This window comes from Ambystoma mexicanum, chromosome 3p (genome assembly GCF_040938575.1).
Source record: "Ambystoma mexicanum isolate Mex_15411 chromosome 3p, UKY_AmexF1_1, whole genome shotgun sequence".
Taxonomy (NCBI): domain Eukaryota; kingdom Metazoa; phylum Chordata; class Amphibia; order Caudata; family Ambystomatidae; genus Ambystoma; species Ambystoma mexicanum.
This window is the reverse complement of record NC_090925.1, coordinates 830262372-830285487: the sequence shown is the minus strand read 5'-3', so window position 1 is coordinate 830285487 and position 23116 is coordinate 830262372. Positions and strand designations below refer to the sequence as shown.

General features: G+C 46.3%; 1 protein-coding gene across 2 annotated transcripts in view; it reads right to left on the bottom strand.

The window, feature by feature from the left end:
* The window catches only part of PRSS53 (serine protease 53), a 552473-nt gene that overhangs the window by 59490 nt on the left and 469867 nt on the right, over positions 1-23116 (bottom strand). For both annotated transcript variants that reach the window (XM_069651910.1, XM_069651909.1), the window contains exon 12: positions 2738-3012. In XM_069651910.1, coding sequence (XP_069508011.1) covers positions 2738-3012 — 275 coding nt within the window. The remainder of the gene's footprint in view (positions 1-2737; positions 3013-23116) is intronic.

The window sequence follows — 23116 nt, the reverse complement described above, 5'->3', positions numbered from 1 at the left end:
AATGTTATGTGTACACAGATTCATGGTCAGTGGCGGATGGATTGGCAGTGTGGTGCCAACTTGGCAAAAGAATGGATGGAAGATTCATTCAAAAGAGTTGAGGGGAAAAGAACTGTGGCAAGATATTACAGAAATGTTGTTAGAAAGTGAAGTCACTGTATATCATGTGGACGCGCATTGTGCCACAGATTCATTAGAACGTTGGTTTAATTCTGTTGCAGATGAACACACCAAGATTGCCTCAGTGGATGCAGAGGCTCGGGAGGATGATATGGAGGGTTTGGCCAAATGGGCCCATCAGAAATGTGGGCACCTTGGAGAAAAGGCTGCTATCAGGTGGGCACAAGCTGAAGGCATCAGTCTTCCTTTAGAATTAGTGAAAACCATTATTTTGCAGTGTCCCGTGTGCCAACACCAATTGCATAGACCTATACCTCAAATTGTTTGAGGCACATTGAGAAGAGGAAAATTACCAGGTCAAATTTGGCAGATTGATTATATCGGTCCTATGCCAATCAGCAGAGGTTGTCAGTATGCATGCACTATTGTAGATACATACTCGGGATAGTTGATGGTTTTGCCGTGCAAACGTGCAACCCAATTGAACACCATCAGATTGTTAGATCAGATCATATTATATTATGGAGTGCCTTTGCAGATTCAAAGTGACAATGGGTCACATTTCAAAGGCAAATTAGTGCAGGAGTTTTGTCAGGAAAAGAGCATTGAGTGGGTATGTCATATACCCTACCACTCAGCTGCAGCAGGGCTAATTGAACGAATGAATGGGTTACTGAAAGAACAGTTGCGCAAATCTGGAGAAGGCAGTTTGGCAGGCTGGCGTGATCGTGTATTTGATGCGGTGCAAGTATTGAACAATAGGCCTGTGTATGAACATGAATCTCCTTTGATGCGATTAATGACTCCTACCTTGCAGGTTCAACCCAATTCAGTCAGAGAAACACTGTTATACTGGGAAATTACACCAGGTTCTTTAGCTCCCTATCGAGCAACTCCAGAGTCAGCAGGGGTAGACTTGCATTCTAATGAAGAAATAAGATTAGATCCAAGAGGAATAGTTGTCATTGAAACAGGGATTGGAGTTCATTGAAGGGAGTTCAAGTGTTGGGAGGGGTAATTGATGCTGATTACTAAGGCGAGATTAAAGTCATCCTAATGAATAGTGGGGACCAATTGTTATCAATCCACAAGGGTGATCGAGTGGCCCAATTGATAGTCATTCCTATTAAGTTGTCCTTGATTAAGAAAGGGGAGACTCCTACAGTGTTAACTACCCGTGGGGATCGCGGTTTTGGCTCTTCAGACAGCATGGTACCGGGTGCAGAGGTGTAGGTAGAACAGCCAAGTGGTCCACCAGTACCAGCAGATGTCATTGCATCAGGCAAAGTTCAAGTGGTTTTAGTTATGGAGCCTGGTAGAAGGAAATGGCAATATGTACCCACAGGCAAATGTTACCTAAGAGAGTGATGTGCAACACTGATATCTCTTTTCTGGGTTTGCTTTGTAGATCCTGGGTCTGGTTGGTGTGACTGTGGCACTAAATGGACTCCATTTGGACGGGTTAGAAAGTCTTCTGTCACCAGCAAAAAATGTCATATCTGTGCCAGTGATCAAGGGGATACTGATAGTGATGAATAATGTTGTCCCCAAGCAACCCTATGCCAGTGCCGACAAGCCTGCCAGACCGAAGACATGGATCTGTGAATTGCGACAAACACATCAGGAGCAAGTGGAAACAACCTTGATGCCCGTTGTGCAGGAGCCCTTTGTAGGACGGAGAAAACACTCTCCTATGATTACTCAAGAAGAAAATATGTGGGTCTATCTGGCACAGCAAGTACTGAATATATCACACTTTTGTTTATCTGATGTGCCCAATGCTGAAGCTTTATTGACTACATGTTTAGTAGCGGTGCCGACGCCTGCTCCGATTTTAAAGCATATTTTCGGCGTCACACATAATGATTCTTTAGTTCAAGACTCAGACATTAGACAATCTTTTTAAGTCTACGAGTATTGCCGCTTCTGCCAAGAAACCGACAAGAAGTGGAGAAATTTGACACGTGTGATCACGTACAATGTAACCCAAGGTGATGTATGTTATATTATGACATGCAAAGCACAAGAAATTGGTAAATGCAGACAAATAGAGTTGACTGATCAAAACAATCACACCACATTCGAGAGGAGACTGTGTTCACGAATGTCACGCAAATGCACCAGTGTAAATAACACTATGGGCCTCATTACATGGATGGCGGTGGACCTTGGTCCATGCCGGTAAAATACCGGCACCGCCTTGGTGGAAAGGGGAATTACCGCCCTATTCCAAGGTTGGTGGGGCGGTAATTCCCTCTTCCCCCATTGCCCTTCCCCATTCCCATTTTTGCCCCATAGGGCTACTCTTACCCTTCTCAGATTTCATTTGGTGCTGGTGCATCAAAATGCTCATTTTATATCTCCCAACTGAGTTGACAAATCCTGAAGTCAAACCACCTCATGTTCAGGGTCACAAGACTTGCAGTGTATTTCTGGCTCTCAATAAGTCTCTACTGACAGACATCTTTTTGTAGATGCCTGTAACTCTTTGGGCCTACGGTAACATCACACTTTACCTCAAACATTTTTCATTTCCACTCTCACTCAAGAGCTATGTAATACTCGTCAGGACCCACCACCTCTAGTCATGCCAAAACTAGACCTCAAAATGCCTCACCTGAAGGCTGTATATTACCCCATCCTACAACCCAGCAATTGCTGCCCGCTTTGAACTCAACGTTCTCTGTAGGTAGACAAATGGGGCGGATGTAGTCGTTGTAGATCACATCTGGAGCCACTTCTGCCAACACAAGGTAGTTCTTCTTGGCCCCCCGCCTATTTTGTGGATGGTGGACAACCCTCTTTAACCTCCGAGACATTTCATGGTGGCTTGTGCCAGTCTGGTCTGATCGCCCCAAATAAATGATGTAGTCATCCTCAAACACTGGGAAGCTAGAAGACACGGAAAAACAAAATGGTGTGTTAGCCACAACAAAAAATGAACATTCAATTAGCAATTGCTTAGCTTAAAAAGGGACACAGGAGAAACTGACAGCCAAGATGATGAGAGAGAACCAGCATGGGGCTGAGCACCAGGTGGAAGGTGGGGAAAATTACAATCGCGTTGGCGCTACACCTGAAGGTTAGGGTACGAGACAGAGTGATCCAGCACCACAAAGAACAGGGAGATATAGTACAGGGAATGAGCAAGAGAAACATAATGCAAATGGAGAGACAGGCAGCACTGCTGAGTGGAGAGTGGTACAGGGAATGAGAGCTAGAGACATGGGATTTAAGTGGAGAGGCAGGCAGCCCAGGGAATAGAGTAGGCTAGAGAAATCTCACAGGGGAAGACAAAGAGTGAGACAGGATACAGTACAAAGAGGAGATAGTGACGGCATACATAAAGGGAAGGGGGACAGCAAAGTAGCAACATCACTTCATGTTCTTCACAACAGACCAGTGATATCCCCAATTCAGTGGGTATTTTATTTCACCGAGGATGCATTTTTGAAAGCCCTCTAGAAAACGAAAGCGTTTTTAGTTTTAGCTGGAAGCTGGCAAAGTATTCCTGTGTTTTGTGGGCATTTGGAAACATACAAGGATGCAAAAGTATTCCAGGGAGTTGAGGGGGAGTTGCCCCACTCACTTGGGCCCCTCCTCGGCATCCCAGTGTGCCCACATTCCTTTTTTGCAAGCCTGGTTTGAAATAACATACAAAAACACACACACTTATATTGGTGCTGCTGCCCCATCCATGACCTGAGGAGGGACCATACATGCTCTTCTGGCTGCAGCTCATTGGTTGCTAAGCAACAAAGTTCAGATCCCTGCTGGGCCCGATTGGTGTTAAGCCGTTTGTGGCAGGCTTCCTAAATCCACCTGCCTCGGGCAGAAGAGAAAATGATCACCGCCTGGTACGCCACTGTTAAAAATGTTTAAAAGTGTTTATATGCGTGCATGTTTTGAATGTTAAGTAGTGTGTGTGTGTGTGTGTGTGCGCCACTTGTGCGAGAGAAAGACTATGTGCACAAGTGTGATACATGCATTGCGTTTGTTTGGCAGGGGATGGGTGCTACCCCATCATGCAAGTGATTTACAGAGGAAACGTTGGCATCTAGTTTGAGTGCAGCATCCTAAAGGGATTTACAGTGAGGATGTAGGCAGGTATAGTGGGTACTGCATTATGAAAAGGGTTTACAAATGCTGGCATATATTGTAGGTGCAGCATTATCAAGGTTTTACAATGTGAAAGCTGGTATATAGTGCAGGAGCGACATCATGAAAGTGTTTTATACTGGCAACACAGGAATATATAGCTGGTAAAATAGCTCAGAGGGCTGAGTGATTGCTGCTGTGATCTGCAGGTCACAGGTTCGAATACCAGCAAAGCCAACTCAGCCTTTTATCCTTTGGAGGTCGATAATTGAGTAACGATTTCTAAATATGTTCTATGTTAAGTGCTTTGGTTAAAGCATTATATAAATAGCACATCATCATTGTGGGCACAGGCATCATGATTTTTTTTCAATACTCCTGGGTAAGGTTGGTGATCTGGAATGGTTTCATGTGTGTACCCTATTGAACTGATTGTAAATTGTATGACAGTTTATTCAATTTTGTTCTAATAACAATTGCTATAAAATGTATCCCATTATTGAAAAAATGTCTCTTGGAGGATGTGGGAACCACCCTCTAACTCTAATGCCTCTCAACTGAAAATGTTCACCATCCTCTATTGAACTTCAATCATTTAAAATACTGGTGAGCCTCAGGAGCCATCAGCTCTGCAGCACCAAAAGCTGCCTCTGGTTTCGGCAGTACATGACAGTGACCAATGTGTATATCCTAGGCCAGGCTGCTGGCAGCATAAGCACCCATGGCTCTCCCCACAAATTCAAGATATAGAAACATGAATGGTGGTATACTGGTGGTATACTGGTGGTATACTGCTGAAAGACTTGTCCACGTCCTGTCCTATTTTGGGATTTCATTAGGTTAGTGTCACTCTCGTACTCTCGCATACTCTGGTCCACATGTTCAAACTTCATGGCTGTGCTTGTGGTCCTCATACTGCTGTTCCCACACATTGGCACTACCTCCTTATCTCATTGATTCACCTGTCCTCTAACTCATGTATCCAGCCCTACATGCTTGTTCAATAATCCATTCATCAATATCACACTTATGCATCTATCTGTCTTCACACTATGATATAACCTTACATTTTCATTCATTACTTCAGCACCATACCCTTACCAGTTAATCTAGTGTGACAGAGTCAGTAAGCTGACACTGTCAAGAGGAGATGGGGACTCCCTCAGCCTGAAATGGGAGGCCTGCCAGGGTGGAAGGCTGAGCCAGTCCTACCCCAGGGGGGAAAGCTGGCAGTTGGGAGGGTACCAGTCCCTGTCCCTTTTAATAGTGTCAGCATGCTTGTGCACTACGCCACGATCATTTACCCCATACCTGTCTTGCATGATGTTGGCCCGTTTTGTCCGTTTCAGGAAACTACATGACTCGAGATACCCAGTAGCAGAAACAGGAGAGACCAGCCGAACCGAAGTCCCACTGAAGGTGTGGAGTGAAAATATGTCATTTATATTTCTGAAAAAATACAAATCGCTTTAGAAAGACTGCTCTGAGACCACTCACATTGGCCTTTCTAAAGTGACCACTCATGCCCCTGCCTCACACGAGTGCGCGAAGGGGCTGACAGGCACAGTGGGGCCCCACAGTAGCTGAAGCCACGGCCGTATCAGGTAAGTAATGGCGTATATGTGTGTACGTGTGTGTTGCGAGAAACTGGAGGGTGTCCTCACATCTACTCCCCTTGTATCCTCTGCGCAGGTGGTCTGGGAAAGGCCATCACTTTTGAATCCTGACCCTCGGGTGGAGAAGTGAGGGAGGATCACCTGAGTGGAGGACCTTTGGGGAGTGGGATTGAAATGTGAGACTTGATATTTCCCCTTTCCATTTTGTGATGAATCCGCAGTCCCAATAGCCTTTGTGGGATATTGTTTCCCCATTTCCTTTCGTCAGAGTAACAGGAAAAATAAACCTCAAAGACATAGAAGGAGGGTGAGAAAGAATAAGGGACCTGTATGTGAGACATGCTATCCCCTTTTTCCGAATTGACGAACAACCCAACCATTCCCAGACCTTTGTAGGTTATTGTAAGTCAGCTCCCCTTAATTCCCCATATGTAAAACCTGACAGGACTGTGACGAAGAGGCAACTGAGAGCAATGAAGACTACACCCTTTTACTACTCTGATACTGAGACGAGGAAAATGCCTGCCTGCTAAGAGCAGTGAAGGTCAGGCATGTCCCCTTTGATGGTGGTCAGGCAGGCAGGGGCTGCAGGTGTATACAAGGAAACCAGCATTGTGAAGGAAGTTGTGTGGAGAGGTTGCCCCTTTCCCTTGTGGTCCAAGTGATCGTTCCCCTGTGCCAGGAGGTCGCCACAGGAGTGCCTGGGCGGCAGGAGTTGGACTCCTGACATCACAAGCAGAAGGCCGTACCATCCGAGCTGTTGGGAAAGCTGCAAACGCGACCGGTGAGCTTCTAACAAGTAAGAAACCCGGTGCACAAGCGTTTGAACTCTTTCTTTCTAAAGGAATACTTTGTATGGGAGTAGTCGTGTGTTTAATGACACACGTTGTCAAAGGTCGCCGGTATAAACCATTGTCATCTAGAGAATTACCCAGAATACTTTGTATCGGAGTGGTTGCGTGTTTTTCTAAGTCTCTGAGTGTTGGGTGTTAGGGAGAATTCTCAGAAATGTGCTAATTCATTTCTACCTTAGAGACCCCCAGCTCTTTTGCTGGACTTTAGAACTTTTAATTTCTAACCTGGGGAGAGTGAGACCTTTTTCTCATGTATTTTTCTATGATTTGGTGCTCTGTGTTTCTTTTGATTTTGGAGTCTGACAAACTCCATAGGCATCATCTTTACATTGTGACTCACTGCACCTTTAGTGCAGTGGCACAGGGAAGTCTCTTAGATTTCTCAAAGGTTTAAATACCTTTTCTTGGTGAAACTACTGTTTCCAAGAGCAGTGAAGTACCATAGGGTGCTGGAGGGGTTACTTAGTATCCCCTTTGTCTGGTTTCTCATGTAACATTTTTATGTTACCCTTTCTACAATTAATGGCTGGTGGCAGTGGTTTACTTTTTACCACCATTGTGTGTTTTTACTGCGGGCTGCATTCATAGCTGCAGTAAGGCACCCATGGGTGCCCATTTGGTCAAAATGGCGCCAGTCTTGTATTTTCACCATTTCTTGTTAGAAAGGTCCTTCTCAAGATTCACTCTGCATGCCAAACCAGGTTTGGTCCCTTTGTTCATTTTGTCTTTGGCGGGATTCACGAGTGAAGCCCGCCTCTGGCTCCAGAATGTCTGGCAGAGGCAGGAAATGAGGGAGGTGCCCAAAACTCCCTGTGCTTAATCCCCTTGGTTACAGGAATGCACCAAAGGTGATTGGCCGGCTCGCTGTCCTTGGAGGATAGGCACCCTGCTGTGCGATTGACAGGTAGGCTGGAATGAATTGGAGAAACCTACATAAAAGGTGGGGCTTTTTGGCTTGGAAGGCAGAGTCGACCACTGGACAAAGGAATCCGAAGAAGAACTTGGAAGAGACGTCTGCTGCAACTCCTGGACCATTGGTTTGCCCTATGAAGCCCTGCTGCTGTGCTGAAGCTCGGAGCTCACCTCGACTAGAGAAGCCCTGCAAGAACGACTTCTCCCCTTGGGTTGGTGGGACCAATCAACCTTAAAGTGAACTTGTCTGGACATCCTCTTGGGGCTGGCTGTACTTCTGCTGCTGCTGCTGGAACGGAAGTGCCAGGGAGAGGAACACCAGATCGAGTGCATCGCTTTTAAGTCAGACCCGAGCTCCAGGAAGATCCTCCAGACTTCCCTGAAGCAGGACTGAACAAGCCTGAGCCACCCCTACAGAGTGCTGGATCCCAGATGCGAGGAAAGTCTGAAGTGGTATCCGAGAACCACAGTGTTGCTATTTACTATAGACGCGAGGAGCTGAAACCGCTAAGTGCCACTGAATTGAAGTTTGACCTTTGCTGCTGCCAACCTTCCCACTGCGGTGCAGGAGTCCCCAGACGTTCTCCATCTTGGTCCCACAACTGAGGCCCAGTAACAACAGGATCTGCAGAGCTGTACAGGAACAGAAGCCAGCTGGAACCATTTCTTCTAACCAAAGGTACTGTAAACCTAAGAGGACTTGCCTTTTGTTGTGTAGCCTTACTTGTTCTCAGTTCAGACTAGTCTTGGTTGCCATTGCAGAGTTGCTGGCAGCTTTGCCCCCACAAGCCTCCCAGCTTGTGGACCTTCAAGTGAATCTTAGTTCTACAAACTTTTCTAAAAATATTGTGCAAGACTTTTACTCACCTGCAAAGAAGATCTTCAGCTCCCGTAGACTTTGTTCAACTAACATCGACTGTCCTGGCACCCTGAGAGACTCTTCTACCTCTGACTTTGTGCTTTTGCCTTTCCTCCAGGAAAGGGTTAATTTACTTTGCATTGGAAGGTTTACAAAGTACTTACCAGTTTATTAATTATTTGTTAACCTTTGTTTTATTCTTATATCTAACCCTTTGCACCCAAACTCAGTATTTCTCTGAATGTACCTGTAACGCTCACCTGGTATCCACAAGGACGTCACTCAGCCTGTTCTGACCTCTTACGACCTCGAACCCTTCCCTGGAGTCTACTCGACTGGAGACTGGGCCTGAAACACAGGATTGGTAGAGTTTAACTCCCTATTGTCTGTGTGTGCTTGAACCCCTTCTTCCCCGGGGTCCAACCCTTTCCTTTGATCCACAGCTCACCTTGTTTTCTTGGAAAGTGTGCTCTCTGTCCTGTTTTCAGCGCAGGGGCGCGTTGATTGATGCGGGCTCGTTGCTGCCTAATTACTTCACTGGCAAGAGTCCGACAAGTAAGTATAATGAGTCTTTTGAACAGTTCTCTAACTTCGTTCCTTTCCTTCCTTAGATGATGGCCGGCGTTCCGGGGATGTTGACGTTCTGCTGAGATGAGTAGCGAAGGTGAGTGAGGGCACGATGCGCGATTCGACCCTTTCGTATTTGTATTGAACTGAGTTCTTTTTCTGTGTCTTTTAGGTGCCGGGACGTTTTCAGCGTGGATGCCGGTTATGAAGAAGAAATGCGGTGAGTAAGCACCGTATGCGGCGCCTCTAGATGTTTCCTGGCTAACCTGGAGTGTCTTTTCCCTCTTGCAGATGGATGAGAAGTTCCGGAGACAGAGTTCCCCCAGAGCGGCTGGGATTCAGGTAAGCGTTTGAAGCTCATACAGTCTTTAAAAGTAAGCGAAGATTTGCTGAATGCTTACTAATGCCTTTTTTCTGTTCTTTTCCCTTTTCCTTAGGAAGCGGCGTGCCGGGATGGAAATGACACCGCCGAAGATGCCCGCAGAACAGAAGGAGCGATGAATGATGGGCAGAAGCACTGCAAGGTAAGGCTGTTCCTAACGGTGTTCTTGTTCTTGCAGGAGCTGAGCGCAGAAGAAAGATGCAGGCCTATTGGAGACCGATCCGAACGCTGTGAGTGTCACGCTGCAGGTGCAGAAAACCCAAAGCATGTTTCTCAGCCTGGGCGTGGCTTAAATAGTCTCTGGTTATCTCAGGTGTCTCTGGGCTGAACCACACCCAAAAGACTAGACTGCACATGCAGTTCTGGGTACCGAAATATGTGGGGCATCCATCTTGTCCCCATTAATGCACTACAAGTCCAATCCCCAATGTTATCCTACGGGAGTGAGTGAGTCTAGTGCCACAAGCGCCAAGTCTGACTCTAAGTGGGTCTTTGGAGGAATGGAGAGGCCCTTGAGGGCCATGTTGATGATTGTGGCCTGGCTCCAGCCTGACATCTTGGAGGGCTGGGGACATGAGGGGCAGGAATCATGACAGCACTCCTGTTACGCTCACCTGGTATCCACAGGGACACCACCCAGCCAGTTACTCGCCGGTATGCTTCTCAGCTTTGCCCTGATGTGGTCTGCGGGGAAGGTTCTGCCTGAAAATACAGGAGGACTGTGTTCAAGACTGACCAACTGGGGTAAGTGTCCTCCCTCTACCCCCGTATGATTTCAGCCCCTCTGGGGCCCTCTCCTCACCTTGTGGTAGAATTAGGCGTGCTCTCCGTCCTGCCTTCTTTGCAGGGGCGCGCTGTCTTTCATGGGCGAGTGTGGTCCAGTTACTCCACTGACGCCGGCCCGTTTGATATTGCTCAGGTAGGTCTTATTGCTGTTCTTTAGTTTTGTTGCTATCCTGCATGCCTTTCTTTGTTTAAAATGTCTCTTTTTTCGCCCTTAGATATGCGGAGCTTCAGCGCGGCGAACTGGCTTGGTTGAGCCCCGCTGGTAAATGATGGCGCATTAAGAGCGTTATGATGCGGTAAGTAAGCGCTATGCGCAGCGCTGCAAAGTCTTGCCTTTGCTAACCTGTGTTTTCCTTCCTTGTAGGTCGCAGTGTTCTTCAGCGCAAGTGGAATGTCCGGAGTGGTGCCGGCCGAGAGGCGACCAGACAGGTAAGCCTTTTGAGCAGTTCGTAATTTGTAAATGTCTCTACTGCTTTCTTTAATGTTGCCTCTATCTTCCTCTTTCATGTCGTTCTGTCCGGGAGGCGTGCAGATTCGAGGAAGCTGTTCTCAGTAGCTGCGAGTGTTTAAAGATGAAGACTGCAGGTAAGATGCTGCTGCTAAGGATGTTCCTTTTGTCTCCTTGCAGGTTCTGCTTCTCCGAGGTTCGAGGGAATAGCTGGACACAGTGAGCGTCACGTTGCAAGCTGCAAAGTAACACGAAGCGTGTTGTCTTGCTCGGGTGTGGTTTAAATAGCCCCAATAAAATAGTCCAGGTAAAGTAGTCCCTAGGCTACCACACCCAAAACACTAGACCGCATAGCTTGGTTCTTAGGAACCAAGCTATGTGTATGCCTCCATGTTGGCTGACAATACAATAAAGTAGTTTGCAAGCACATTGTTTTTCATGGTGTATGAGCCTGGCGCCATAGGCGCCAGGACCGGCCCCATGAGGGCTTTTGAAGAGGATGCCAGGCTCTAGAGGCCCGAGTTCTGACTCCACCTGGCCAATGGGTTTACCAGAGGGGGTTTTGGGCGAGGGGTCGTGACAACTCCCCCCAAAGGCCCCTCTCAAGGTGGCTCTTCTGTCTGGTCCTGGTTTGTTTGGATGGTTTTGATGAAATCGTCTAAGCAAGCGAGGTGCACGGATGTATTCACAAGGCTCCCATGTCCTGTCTTGTGGACCATACCCCTTCCAGTCTACTAAGTAGTATAATTTGGATCTGACGTACTTTGAATCCAGGATGTCCTTGACTTGGAATTCTGGCTCCCCGGCGACTACTACTGGCTGCGGTGGCGTTGCTACCCGGGTCCCAGGTTGAACAGGTTTAAGGAGAGACACGTGGAACACAGGATGAATCTGCATGTTTGATGGCAAAGCTAGTCTGACCTCCACAGGATTTATCACGGAGGTGACTGTGAATGGACCCAGGTATCTTGGACGGAAAGTTTGAGTTCCTTTAATGGACACATGTTTAGACGCCAGCCAGACTTTGTCTCCCACTTGGTAGTTGGGGGCCTTTGCTCGGTGTTGATCAGCAAACTTCTTTTGGCGATTCTTAGCTTGAAGTAGGTGTTCAGCTGCCCTTTTAAAGGTTTGAGAAATGGTCGTGTGCAAGGTTTTGACTGCTGGCATTTCTAGGGTTGTAGGAACGTGCAACTCAGAAATACGTGGCTGCCTGCCATACATGGTATAAAAGGGTGTCTGCCCAGTGCTGGTGTGTAGGGAATTATTATAAGCATATTCAGCTATCCATAATAGGTTGAACCAGCTTCCTTCAGCTTGGTGTAACATGCAACGCAGATATTGCTTGAGCGTCTGATTTGTCCTCTCAGTTTGACCATCCGTTTGGGGATGGTGACTGGTGGATAGCCGGATGTCGACCTGGGCCATAGAGCAGCATTTTCTCAAGAAGTTAGATACAAATTGAGTACCTCATTCTGAGACCAAAACTGAAGGAAACCCATGGAGCCGTACGATGCCTTCAAGAAATACCTTTGCCAGAGTGGAAGCATTTGGCAGCCCCTTAAGAGGAATGAAATGTGCCATTTTTGAAAATAGGTCCACGACCACAAGAATAGTGGTAAACCCTTGACTGGGTGGTAAGTCAGTAATAAAATTGAGGGACAACGTGTGCAAGGGTGCTGGTGGGATTTCCAATGGTTGTAATAGCCCAGCGGTTTCTGCTTGGATGACTTGTTTTGAGCACACACTCCACAAGATAGGATGAATTGGATAATGTCTTTACGCCACGTGGGCCACCAATAATTTCGTTTTACCTTGGCTAGGGTTTTAGCGATTCCGGGGTGGCCCTCGATCAAGGAATCATGATAACCGGACATGACTTGTTCTCGTAGTTCTTGGTTTGGTAAGAATAAACGATTCCTGAAGTAGGGCAACTGATCTTTTATCATATAATGTTCTCCTTGTGCACTCCACGCTTGTAATTGCTCCGGACTCATCAGGTTTTGGATTTCTTTATGTAATTCTTTCTGAGTTATGGTTGCTGTGATTCCTAGGAGCTTGTCACTCAAGATGATTGCTATTGGGTCAGGGGTCTGATACCCTTGCTCTTCTGCCCGATACGGGAAAGGGCATCGGCCTTCCCGTTTTTCATCCCTGGTCGAAATGTAATCACATAGTCATATTCAGCAAAAAAAAGAGCCCAATGTAGTTGTCGTGAGGATTGGGCCTTTGCCGTTTTTAGGTACTGGAGGTTCCGGTGGTCAGTTATTACGGTGATTGTGTGTCCAGCGCCCAAGAGGTAGTCTTTGTCTGTGATAGCGTAATTGAGTTCAGGGGATGTGAATTTACGCGACCAGAAGGCAACAGGGTGTAACTGGCCCGTTTCAGGGTCCTTTTGTGAGAGGACGGCTCCCATAGCCATGCTTGAGGTGTCCGTTTTCACCAGGTATGGGAGATCAGGGTGAGGGTGGCATAAGATTGGGGCAGATGTGAATCTTGCTTTGAGTTCCTGGAAAACTTCCTCAGCTTCTGTTGTCCACTGGAACTTTTTGTTGCTTTTCCTTAGCAATGACGTGATGGGATGCACGATTTGCGAAAATCCTGGCGGTAGAAGTTTGCAAAACCCAGCATACTTTGAACCCCCTTGAATGAATTTGGGGATGGCCAGTTCAGGATAGCATCTACCTTGTGTACATCCATTCGGATTCCATTCGGGCTGAGAATAAAGCCCAGGAATTCCACCTCAGAGACGTGGAATGATCACTTTTCGAGCTTGGCGTAGAGCTGGTCTTGACGGAGTTTCTCCAATACGGATCGGACGTGTTTAACGTGGTCCTGCTTTGATGTGGAATATACTAGAATATCGTCGATGTACACTAGAGCACAGACATCAATCAATTACCGTAGGACAGCGTTCATGAAGTATTGAAATGCTGCAGGCGCGTTGCAAAGGTCAAAGGGCATTACTTGATATTCGTACAAGCCGTATTTGGTGCGAAAAGCAGTTTTCCATTCGTCCCCCTGTTTTACGCGAACAAGGTGATATGCCCCCCTCAGGTCTAGTTTTGTGTAGATTTGGGCATCTTTGACTTGATCAAGCAATTCAGGGATCAGTGCCAGGGGGTAGTGATTTTTTACGGTAATCTGGTTCAGTGCGCGATAGTCGATGCACGTTCTCAAGTCCCCCTCCTTTTTCGGTACGAAGAATAGAGGACTGGCTGCTGGAGACTTCGAGGGACAGATGAACCCGTTGGCCAGGTATTGCTCAAGATAGGCCTTCAGGTGCTGGTTTTCTGGTTCCGTGAGTGCGTAAATTCGCCCACAAGTGATTTGTGCGCCGGGTATCAGGTCGATTTGGCAATCGTATGGTCTATGCAGTGGCAGGGTATTAGCCTGTTCTTTCTGAAAGACATCTTGAAAGTCCTGGTATTCACTTGGTAGGGTGCCGACTGCCACAGTCGCAAGCGTGGAGGTTCTGGTGTCTATTGGTTGTTTGTCTTGGGGATAACATGTGTGGGCGCAAGTCTCGGGAAAGGCCAATTCTTTTGCTCGCCAACCGATTCTAGGATTGTGAGCTACCAACCATGGCATTCCCAAAATCAACCGGAACTGTAGTGCCTTAATGAGGTCGAAAACGATAGATTCTTGGTGTCCATCCTGGCACAGAAGGGTTAAAGCTGCAGTGCATTGGGATACTGGACCAGAAGCTATTTCTGTGCCGTCGACAGTGGTAACAGTGTCGGTGGTTGATTTAGGGCGTAACGGAAGCCCCATCTTTGCCGCAAGATCCTGGTCGATGTAATTCCCAACAGCTCCACTGTCAATGTACGCTCTTACTGCGTGCATCTGAGATGGTTGTTGGTGATTGATCAAGACCACAGATAGTGCAAAATGGGAGGTCTGTAGTTCACTTTCTTCGCTCGACAAGTGGACCCCTACACTTGCCGGGCTGGGGAGTTTTCCGATTCTTGATGGTATCTTCCTTGTCCGTGGCCCCTACCGTCCTCCACGGTGGCTTCGCAGGGCACTCTTTAAGGAAATGACCTGACCTTCCACAGTACAGACATAACTGCTGCTGTCTCCTTTTATCCCTTTCTGCTTTAGTCAAGGGGGATCTGACCCCCCCGATTTGCATTGGTTCTCCTGAACCTTCCGTTGTGCAGGCAATACTGTCCTTTGAACGCACATACATGGGGCGAGGGTCCAGTCTGGTTCGATCTGCTCTTCGGTCCTGCAACCTATGATCCAGTTGAACAAAAAGGTCAATGAATTTTGAGCAGTCTTTCGGGGGTTCACTACTTGTGCGAGAACATCCTTGAGCCCCCCCCCCGCAACCTCTGATGAAATAACCTGGTGCTCTTCTCCACTGGCCATTCTGCTTCAACTATGAGTCTATTGAACGTGGCTATGTATGTTAATAGGTCTTGATTCCCTTGGCTTAGGGACAGAAGTTCGTTGTCCAATGCCTGCCCATGAGTACGGCGGGCAAACAGCTTTTCCATCTCCTACTGAAAGCCCCTGAAGTCATGCAGCAAAGGATCGTCTTGGGCCACAAAGGGTACAGATCAGTCCGCGGCGCTACCACTCAGGTAGCATAGCACAAAAGCGACCCGTGATTGGTCATTCGGAAAGGCCCCTGGTCTACAAAGGAAGTGCAGGCGGCACTGGTTCATGAACGTTGCAAACCTCTTGGGATCCCCCATAAATCGTTCGGGTGGGGCCAAGGGAACTGCCCCAGGAAGGGTTATCTGAATGGGATTGGCTGTTGGTGCTGGCATCGAGGGCACGCTTCCCGGCAATGGTGCATGCCCTGCTTGTGACTGGAGAAGTTGCCGCCTTAAATCATCAGTGCGTTCTTTGGCTACTATCAGCTCTCTCCTCAGGATGTTGGTCTCCTGCCTGGCTGCATGTACTTCGGAACATAGCTGCCCCAACATGTGGGCTAACTGGTCGGTTTCTGACATTTCCATGACACCCAGGTGGATTTTGATGTGAGGATTTGCTTTCTGTAACGCTCACCTGGTATCCATGGGGACGTCACTCAGCGTGTTCTGACCTCTTACGACCTCAAACCCTTCCCTGGAGTCTACTCGACTGGAGACTGGGCCTGAAACACAGGATTGGTAGAGTTTAACTCCCTAATGTCTCTGTGTGCTTGAACCCCTTCTTCCCCGGGGTCCAACCCTTCCCTTTGATCCACAGCTCATCTTGTTTTCTTGGAAAGTGTGCTCTCTGTCCTGCTTTCAGCGCAGGGGCGCGTTGATTGATGCGGGCTTGTTGATGCCTAGTTACTTCACTGGCAAGAGTCTGACAGGTAAGTATGAGTCTTTTGAACAGTTCTCTAACTTAGTTCCTTTCCTTCCTTAGATGAAGTTCGGCGTCCGGGGATGGCGACGTGCTGCTGAGATGAGTAGTGCTGAAGGTGAGTGAGAGCACGATGCGCGATGCGACCCTTTCGTATTTGTATTGAACTGAGTTCTTTTTCTGTGTCTTTTAGGTGCCACAACGTTTTCAGCGTGGATGCTGGTTATGAAGAAGAAATGCAGTGAGTAAGCGCGGTATGCGGCGCCTCTAGATGTTTCCACGCTAACCTGGAGTGTCTTTTCCCTCTTGCAGATGGATGAGAAGTTCCAGAGAGAGTTCCCCCAAAGCGTTTGAAGCTCGTACAGTCTTTAAAAATAAGCGAAGATTTGCTGAATGCTTACTAATGCCTTTTTTCTGTTCTTTTCCCTTTTCCTTAGGAAGCGGCGTGCCGGGATGGGAATGACACCGCCGAAGATGCCGGCAGAACAGAAGGAGCGATGAATGATGGGCAGAAGCGCTGCAAGGTAAGGCTGTTCCTAACGGTGTTCTTGTTCTTGCAGGAGCTGAGCGCAGAAGAAAGATGCAGACCTACTGGAGACCGATCGAAACACGTGGAGTGCCAAGCTGCAGGTACAGAAAACGCAAAGCATGTTTCTCAGCCTGGGCATCGCTTAAATAGTCTCCGGGTACCCCAGGTGTCTCTGGGCTGAACCACACCCAAAAGACTAGACTGCACATGCAGTTCTGGGAACCGAAATATGTGGGGGCATCCATCTTGCCCCCATCAATGCACTACAAGTCCATTCCCCAATGTTATCCTATGGGAGTGAGTGAGTCTGGTGCCACAAGTGCCAAGTCTGACTCCAAGTGGGTCTTTGGAGGGATGGAGAGGCCCTCGAGGGCCATGTAGGTGACCCTGGCCTGGCTTCAGCCTGACATCTTGGAGGGCTGGGGACATGAGGGGCAGGAATCATGACAGCACCACTGATAAATCAATGTCCACAATGTCCTAGCTATTTAAGTCACCTGAGGGTGTAGGAAGTATCTGTGTGCCATCCCCAATGGGTATCATCTGAATTAGAGAAACAGAGTGTGTTTTGAAGTGTATTATAATTGTTACATGTTTTTCTCCCCTTCTGAAGAAGGCTTATATAACTGATTTTTAAATAAATTAATAATTGTTTAATCACAAAGCTTTGAGTGTAGGTGTTTATTTGAATAACGGTCACTGTGAAACTCTGTGTTACAACCTACTGCTCACGTTGAACCCTCTTGAAATAAGCCTGGCTTCTCAGCCACACTACCAACTTGTGTAGTACAGACCTATGCCAAAGGTTGGGTTCCTGTTGCCATGAGGTCAAGGTTGCTGTAGTCCTCCAAAGGATACTGCACACAATCCTGCCTAACATTGGTCATTACATATAAAGCAAACTAGAGCATTATTAAACACTGGGTTGAATGGAAAATGTGTTATGAACGCAACCCATCTTTATTTGAAAACTGAACTGAATGAAAACTTTACAAATAAGCAAAACTCAGCGGGTTAAATTGAAAGTGTGTTATGAATGAAACCCATCTATATTTGAATACCGAATTGAATTAAAACTCTAAAAATAAGCAGAAATGTTACATATTGAGTTCAGAAGTGAACAGTACTTTAAATTTAAGTAAAACGACCGTATGCTGAATCCTAAAATGGATCAAACTTTAAAACCACTGTATGCTGAATTCTAAAGTGAAAAACGACTGTATGCTGAATTCTAAAGTGTATTGAACTTTAACATTGAACAAAAGAAAGGCATATCAAATACCAAATTGTGTTAAGACCACATATAACAGAAATATATTGTATTTGTATTGTATTTATTACATTTATAAAGCGCCTTTCTACAAAGGCACTGAACAATAAAAAAAAAAAGCAAAAGAATAAACAGTAAAATAAAATTGATACAAGTGAGTAAACATTTACATCAGCAGAGAAACAGAGGGCCTCATTAGGACCCAGGCGGTAAGGGGTTTACGGCGGCGTAAACAGCGCCGACCCTTACCGCCTGATTCCGAGGTCCCTTAGCGCCATGGAGGATTTAACACCTGCTTTTAGCAGGTGTTAAAATCCATGGCGCTAAGGGACCTTGTTGTTAATTACGCCACCGTAATTTACGGTGGCGTAATTAACGCCTTCCCCACTCCCATTATGCCCTATGGGGCAAAAATGGGAATGGGGAAGGGTAAATGGGGATTGGGGACTTACCGCCCCGCCAACCTCGGAATGGGGCGGTAAGTCCGCCAACCACCATGGCGTAAACGCAGTTTACGCCATGGTGGTAAAGGTACGACCCAGGCGGTAACTTTCCGCCTGGGTCGTAATGAGGCCCAGAGAATTTTAAGAGGCTAAAGACGAAAGAAGATAGAGTTTCAGATTAGTCTGGAAAATACAAGAGATGAGAAGGAACAAAGTGAAAGAGGGAGAGCGTTCCAGTATTTTGGAGCTAAAAGAGAAGAAGAGAAAAGGAATGGAAACAAGACGAGGCACAACGGGGCTTAGGAACAGTCAAGAGAAATAGATTCTGTGATCGCCAGGGGTTTGAGGGGACATAGAACGAGAGTAGAGAGCAAAGGTAAGGAGGTGCCAGGCCATGGGTGCATTTGAAAACAACTCAAAAGAAAGTGATACAAGAGACAGAGAAAGTAAGCAGAGAAAGTAAAAGTTGGAACGAAGGAAAAGGTCAAGAATAGAATATGATTTATTACAGCTTGTAAGAACATTTAGAAGACCAAAATGGAATTGTGGAAGAGCATCAGATGAAATCGGAGGGTAGGCAAACTAGAACCATTACATAATCCAGAAAGAGGTACATCAGAAGTGTAATCAGTTATCCTAGATGGGATAGGACATAAAGGCAGAAAGAAGAAAAGAAAGAAGAAAAGCAGACAAGTAAATAATAATTGAAAGCAGAATTAACTAGAACCCTGAAGCTTAATCCAAAACAGTCAAGATATTACCATGAAAACCGACAATAAAAAGAGGGCACAAATGTGACAAAGGACCCTAAAAAGACAAAGGATATTTTTTGTGATACTGAACTTAAGTTTTGGGGAAGAGAACTCTGAGACTTGAAACATTCACTGACTTGAGAACGGTGTCTGAAGGGGCTTTGTGTTCGGAACTGAGCTCCTTGGAATTTGGGCAAGGGAACCCCGTGTATTGGTTAAAACGGTATCATCCTGAACTTGAGAAAGGTAACTTTGATATTTTTCTTTTGGAACTATTTTACAATGGGAAAGGGAGCTGAAAGGAAGCTGTGAACTGGAAGAAGCCCAGAGCTTTATGTTGGACACTGTTTTTTTTGGTTGCTGACATCCCTACACACTGTATAGATTAGTTGTGAGTGCAAGTATAGGTTTTGGACACAGACAGATTCTCAAATTGAACTTTTTGACTTTCCTTAGTTTCACTTAGGCAGGGAAATCACACCTTAGAATAGAGCAAGTTAGACCTTTTTCCCTCCTCAGATTCGAGTTAATAAAAGTGTTTGTTTTGAATTCTGAATCTGTTGTCTGTGTCTTCCTTCATGATGCCTTCACAGATGGTGTTAGGTGGGGGATGCACTCAAATGATACAAACTGAGGGACCCCTATGTGGTCGGTAATCCAAATAAAAGTAGGGAAGGACACTATTGTAAAACCCCAACATCAAGATAGAGTGTTGACACTTAAAAGGGCAATTGCCTTACAGTTACGCATACCGGTTCTATGCTAAGACTTGTTCTATAGATCTCAGGTCCTCCTTGACAGCCTTCCATTAGCAACCTTTCACCTGAAGTACAGAGATAAAATGTGGTTGTCAATTAGAAAATCTCAGAACTTTATCCGACCGCAGCCTTAGATCCTATAAGAACAGAACGAGGGAACTCAACTCTCTCCCTTCTCCCCCCATAGAGCCAATAACAGAGGACCTGCAGGTAAAATCTGATACCACCAAGGATCTACAATTCTTTTCTGGATCCGACTTTGACAGAGGCTTAAGTGATACCCTATCTTCTCCCTATATGATGGCATCTATAGAGGAGGTATTGGCACAACTAGCCAAACACCAGATTGAGGCTGAGAAAAGACTACAAACAGGGCTAGAAAAACTGATTGCCGCCCAAGAGAAACCCAGCATTCCTCAGGGAGTCCAACAGCCGTATAAAGGGGGAGAGGATCTAGGAAATGTTTTCCTGAACTTTGAGAGAAGCACCAGAAAGTGTGACGATCCGAGTGTCTGGAGGGCACAAACCTTGAATTGTTCCTGGGGAATTTTTCAGTAAGAACCCAAAGATTGTACACTGAGGAAGTCTATATACATAAGGCGGTTAACCTTTATGTCAGTGCAAGAAGGCAGACAGCTTGTAGATAGCAGGGTTTCTGATCTCTAGTATCCTTCTGGGGTTCTCTAGTGCCCGTCTGGGGTTGAGGGATGCCTGGGTAAGGGCAGGAAAACTCATCTCTTGGTCAGAGAGAGATGGATGGCCCTTAGAGCCTGTTTCCAACAATATACACATCCTTCAGCTCTCTCTAGGAGTTAGTGTGTTATTGAAGCCTGTTTCAGAAGCAGCTGAAGCTGGAAAGGAAATATCAAAATATGAGGAATACGTGGGAGGAATATACAATAAAAAGAACGTTACCGCGGGTAAGTAACTTCTTCTGCTTTTAACTTTAAAACACACCTAGAGGTGCAAAACAAGTGCTGGTACATTGGCACTCTGATATCTTCTTATTTTAAACTGACAAAGTGGCTGTGTTCGAATGGATTGTGTCCTTCCACGTATTCCTAATCTTTTGATCGACTCAGAAAGCAATATCAATCTTGGTGGCGGGAATACGAATTTAGACCTGTCCTTAAGGGTTATCGTGGACAGAATGAAGGACAGCCTTTCCAAATCCTCCTTGCTGAGTGGAAGTTGCGTCCAGACAATGTTTCACAAAAGTGTGAATCGTATACAAAGTGGCTGCCACACAGATGTCCTTAATTGGCACCCCTCTTTGTAGAGCAGAAGATGTTGCTATGCCCTTTGTAGAGTGGGCGCTTCCAGAGGATCTTTACCAGCTAGTCTGTAACATTCCCTAATAGCCAGAATAATCCATTTGGATAGGGTTTGTTTTGTCATTGCCGAACCTAATTTATGACCAGTATAACCAATAAATAACTGATCATCTTGGCGAATTTGAGACATTCTAGAGGCCTCATTACGAGGTGGGCGGTAAGGGGTTAACGGCAGCGGTAATGGTGCTGGCGCCGTTAACCCCTTACCGTCCTATTGTGAGGTCTCCTCGCGGGACCCGCAAAGGGCGCCTGGTAAAACCAGGCGTCCTTAGTGGGTCCCGCAAGGAGACCAGGGAGCTAACAACGGGAACGTTATTAATGGGCCCGTTGTTAGCTCCCTCCCCATTCCCATTCGAGCCCTATCGGGGCTCGAATGGGAATGGGATGTACCGGGTCCGGGTTCCTCGAATGAGGAATTACCGGGTCCTCCAAGGTTGGAATGGCCCGGTAAGTGTTCATTTGAGGAACCCGGACCCGGTATGCGGTAAGGAGGTAACCATGCCACAAATTGCGGCATGGTTACCTTCAACCTCGTAATGAGGCCCATAGAAATGGAGAGTCCTTCTCAGATCTAGTCTATGTAGCCTCTCCTCCTCCTTTTCAGGATGAGGAGGTCGGTAAAAAGTTAGTAAAATATTTTGTGACAAACGGAAGTCAAAGACTATTTTTTAGCAGAAAAGAAGGTTTCACATTAAGAACAACTTTGTCCTTATAGAAAACCATGAATGGAAGTTTACAAGAGAGTGCCTGCAACTTGCTCACCCTGTGGGCTGACGTTATTGCTACTAGAAAAATGGTCTTTAATGTTAATAGTCTTAAAGGACATGATTGCAGTGGTTCAAACAGAATACATGCTAGACATTTTAATACAAGATTTAAGCCCATACAGGGACTTGAAAGGGAGTAGGTGGAACCACATTAGTGAGTCCTTTAAGAAACTGAATGATTAAAGGGATTTTAAAGTATGAGGTTTCTTCTGAAGAGCCCTTGTAAATTGAAAACGCTGCCAGATACCCCTTTATTGTTTCAATCTGGAGCCCCCGATGTGCTAAGTATAACAAAAAAGATAACACTGTAGGTGTATCGCATTGAAACGATCCACATTCGTATCCCTACACCATCTGCTGAACTTCTTCCAACTGCAGCAGCACAAGGACTTTGTTGCTGGCATTCTGGCTGAAAGCAAAATTTCCATTACGTCATCCGGGAGGTCCAAATCCTTACATCTCAACCCCTCAGAAACCATGTGTGGAGGCTGAGTGTTTTGACCTCTGGATGGAGAACCCAACCCCCCCCCCCTCTCCCTCTCTCTCTCTCTCTCTCTCTTTCTCTCTCTCTGCCTCTCTGTCTCTCTCTCTCTCTCTCTCTCTCTTTCTCTCTCTCTGGAGAGATCTCTCCTATGGCCTCTCAGGACTCAATGATCCCAATTCTCATGCAGGATGTTGAACCTTATTCAGGTTCCGAGCAGAGTCGCACAGGATCTTCTGTGGTGGGACCAAACTACACATTAATCTTTTGGAGCTGAGAGCTATCAGACTAGCGTTAAAAGCCTTTCTGCCCTCTGTTCGATGAAAGAATGTCCTGATAATGACAGACAACATGGTGGCCATGTACTACCTCAACAAGAGAGGAGGCGTAGGGTCATTAACTCTGTGCAGAGAAGCAATGCAGCTCTGGTTCTGGGCAATTCAAGAAGGAATCTCCCTATCAGCAGTGCACCTAGCTGGAGAAGAGAACACAGCGGCTTGAAATGAGCACCAACACCAGTGTGCATTATGTACTTAAGAGATTTAAGCACACACGCTTTTATCTCAGATATATTTGTCAAATATAAAGGTCTGTGGTCATTCTTCGATTTTACTCAAAGCAGATAGGAACCCTAATTTGTGATATTTGTCTCCTTACACTTTCCTAAAGGATATTTTGAAAGAGTGCAAGAAGAAATAATGTGTATGTTTTTTCTAGGTTTTGATAGTGCATTTTGTTCAGTAAGACAAGTGTAATGTGGTCATCATGACTATATTATATAAGGGAGTGACATGTTTCCGGCGCCTGACTTCATGGAATGCCGGGGTCGTAATCTCCCA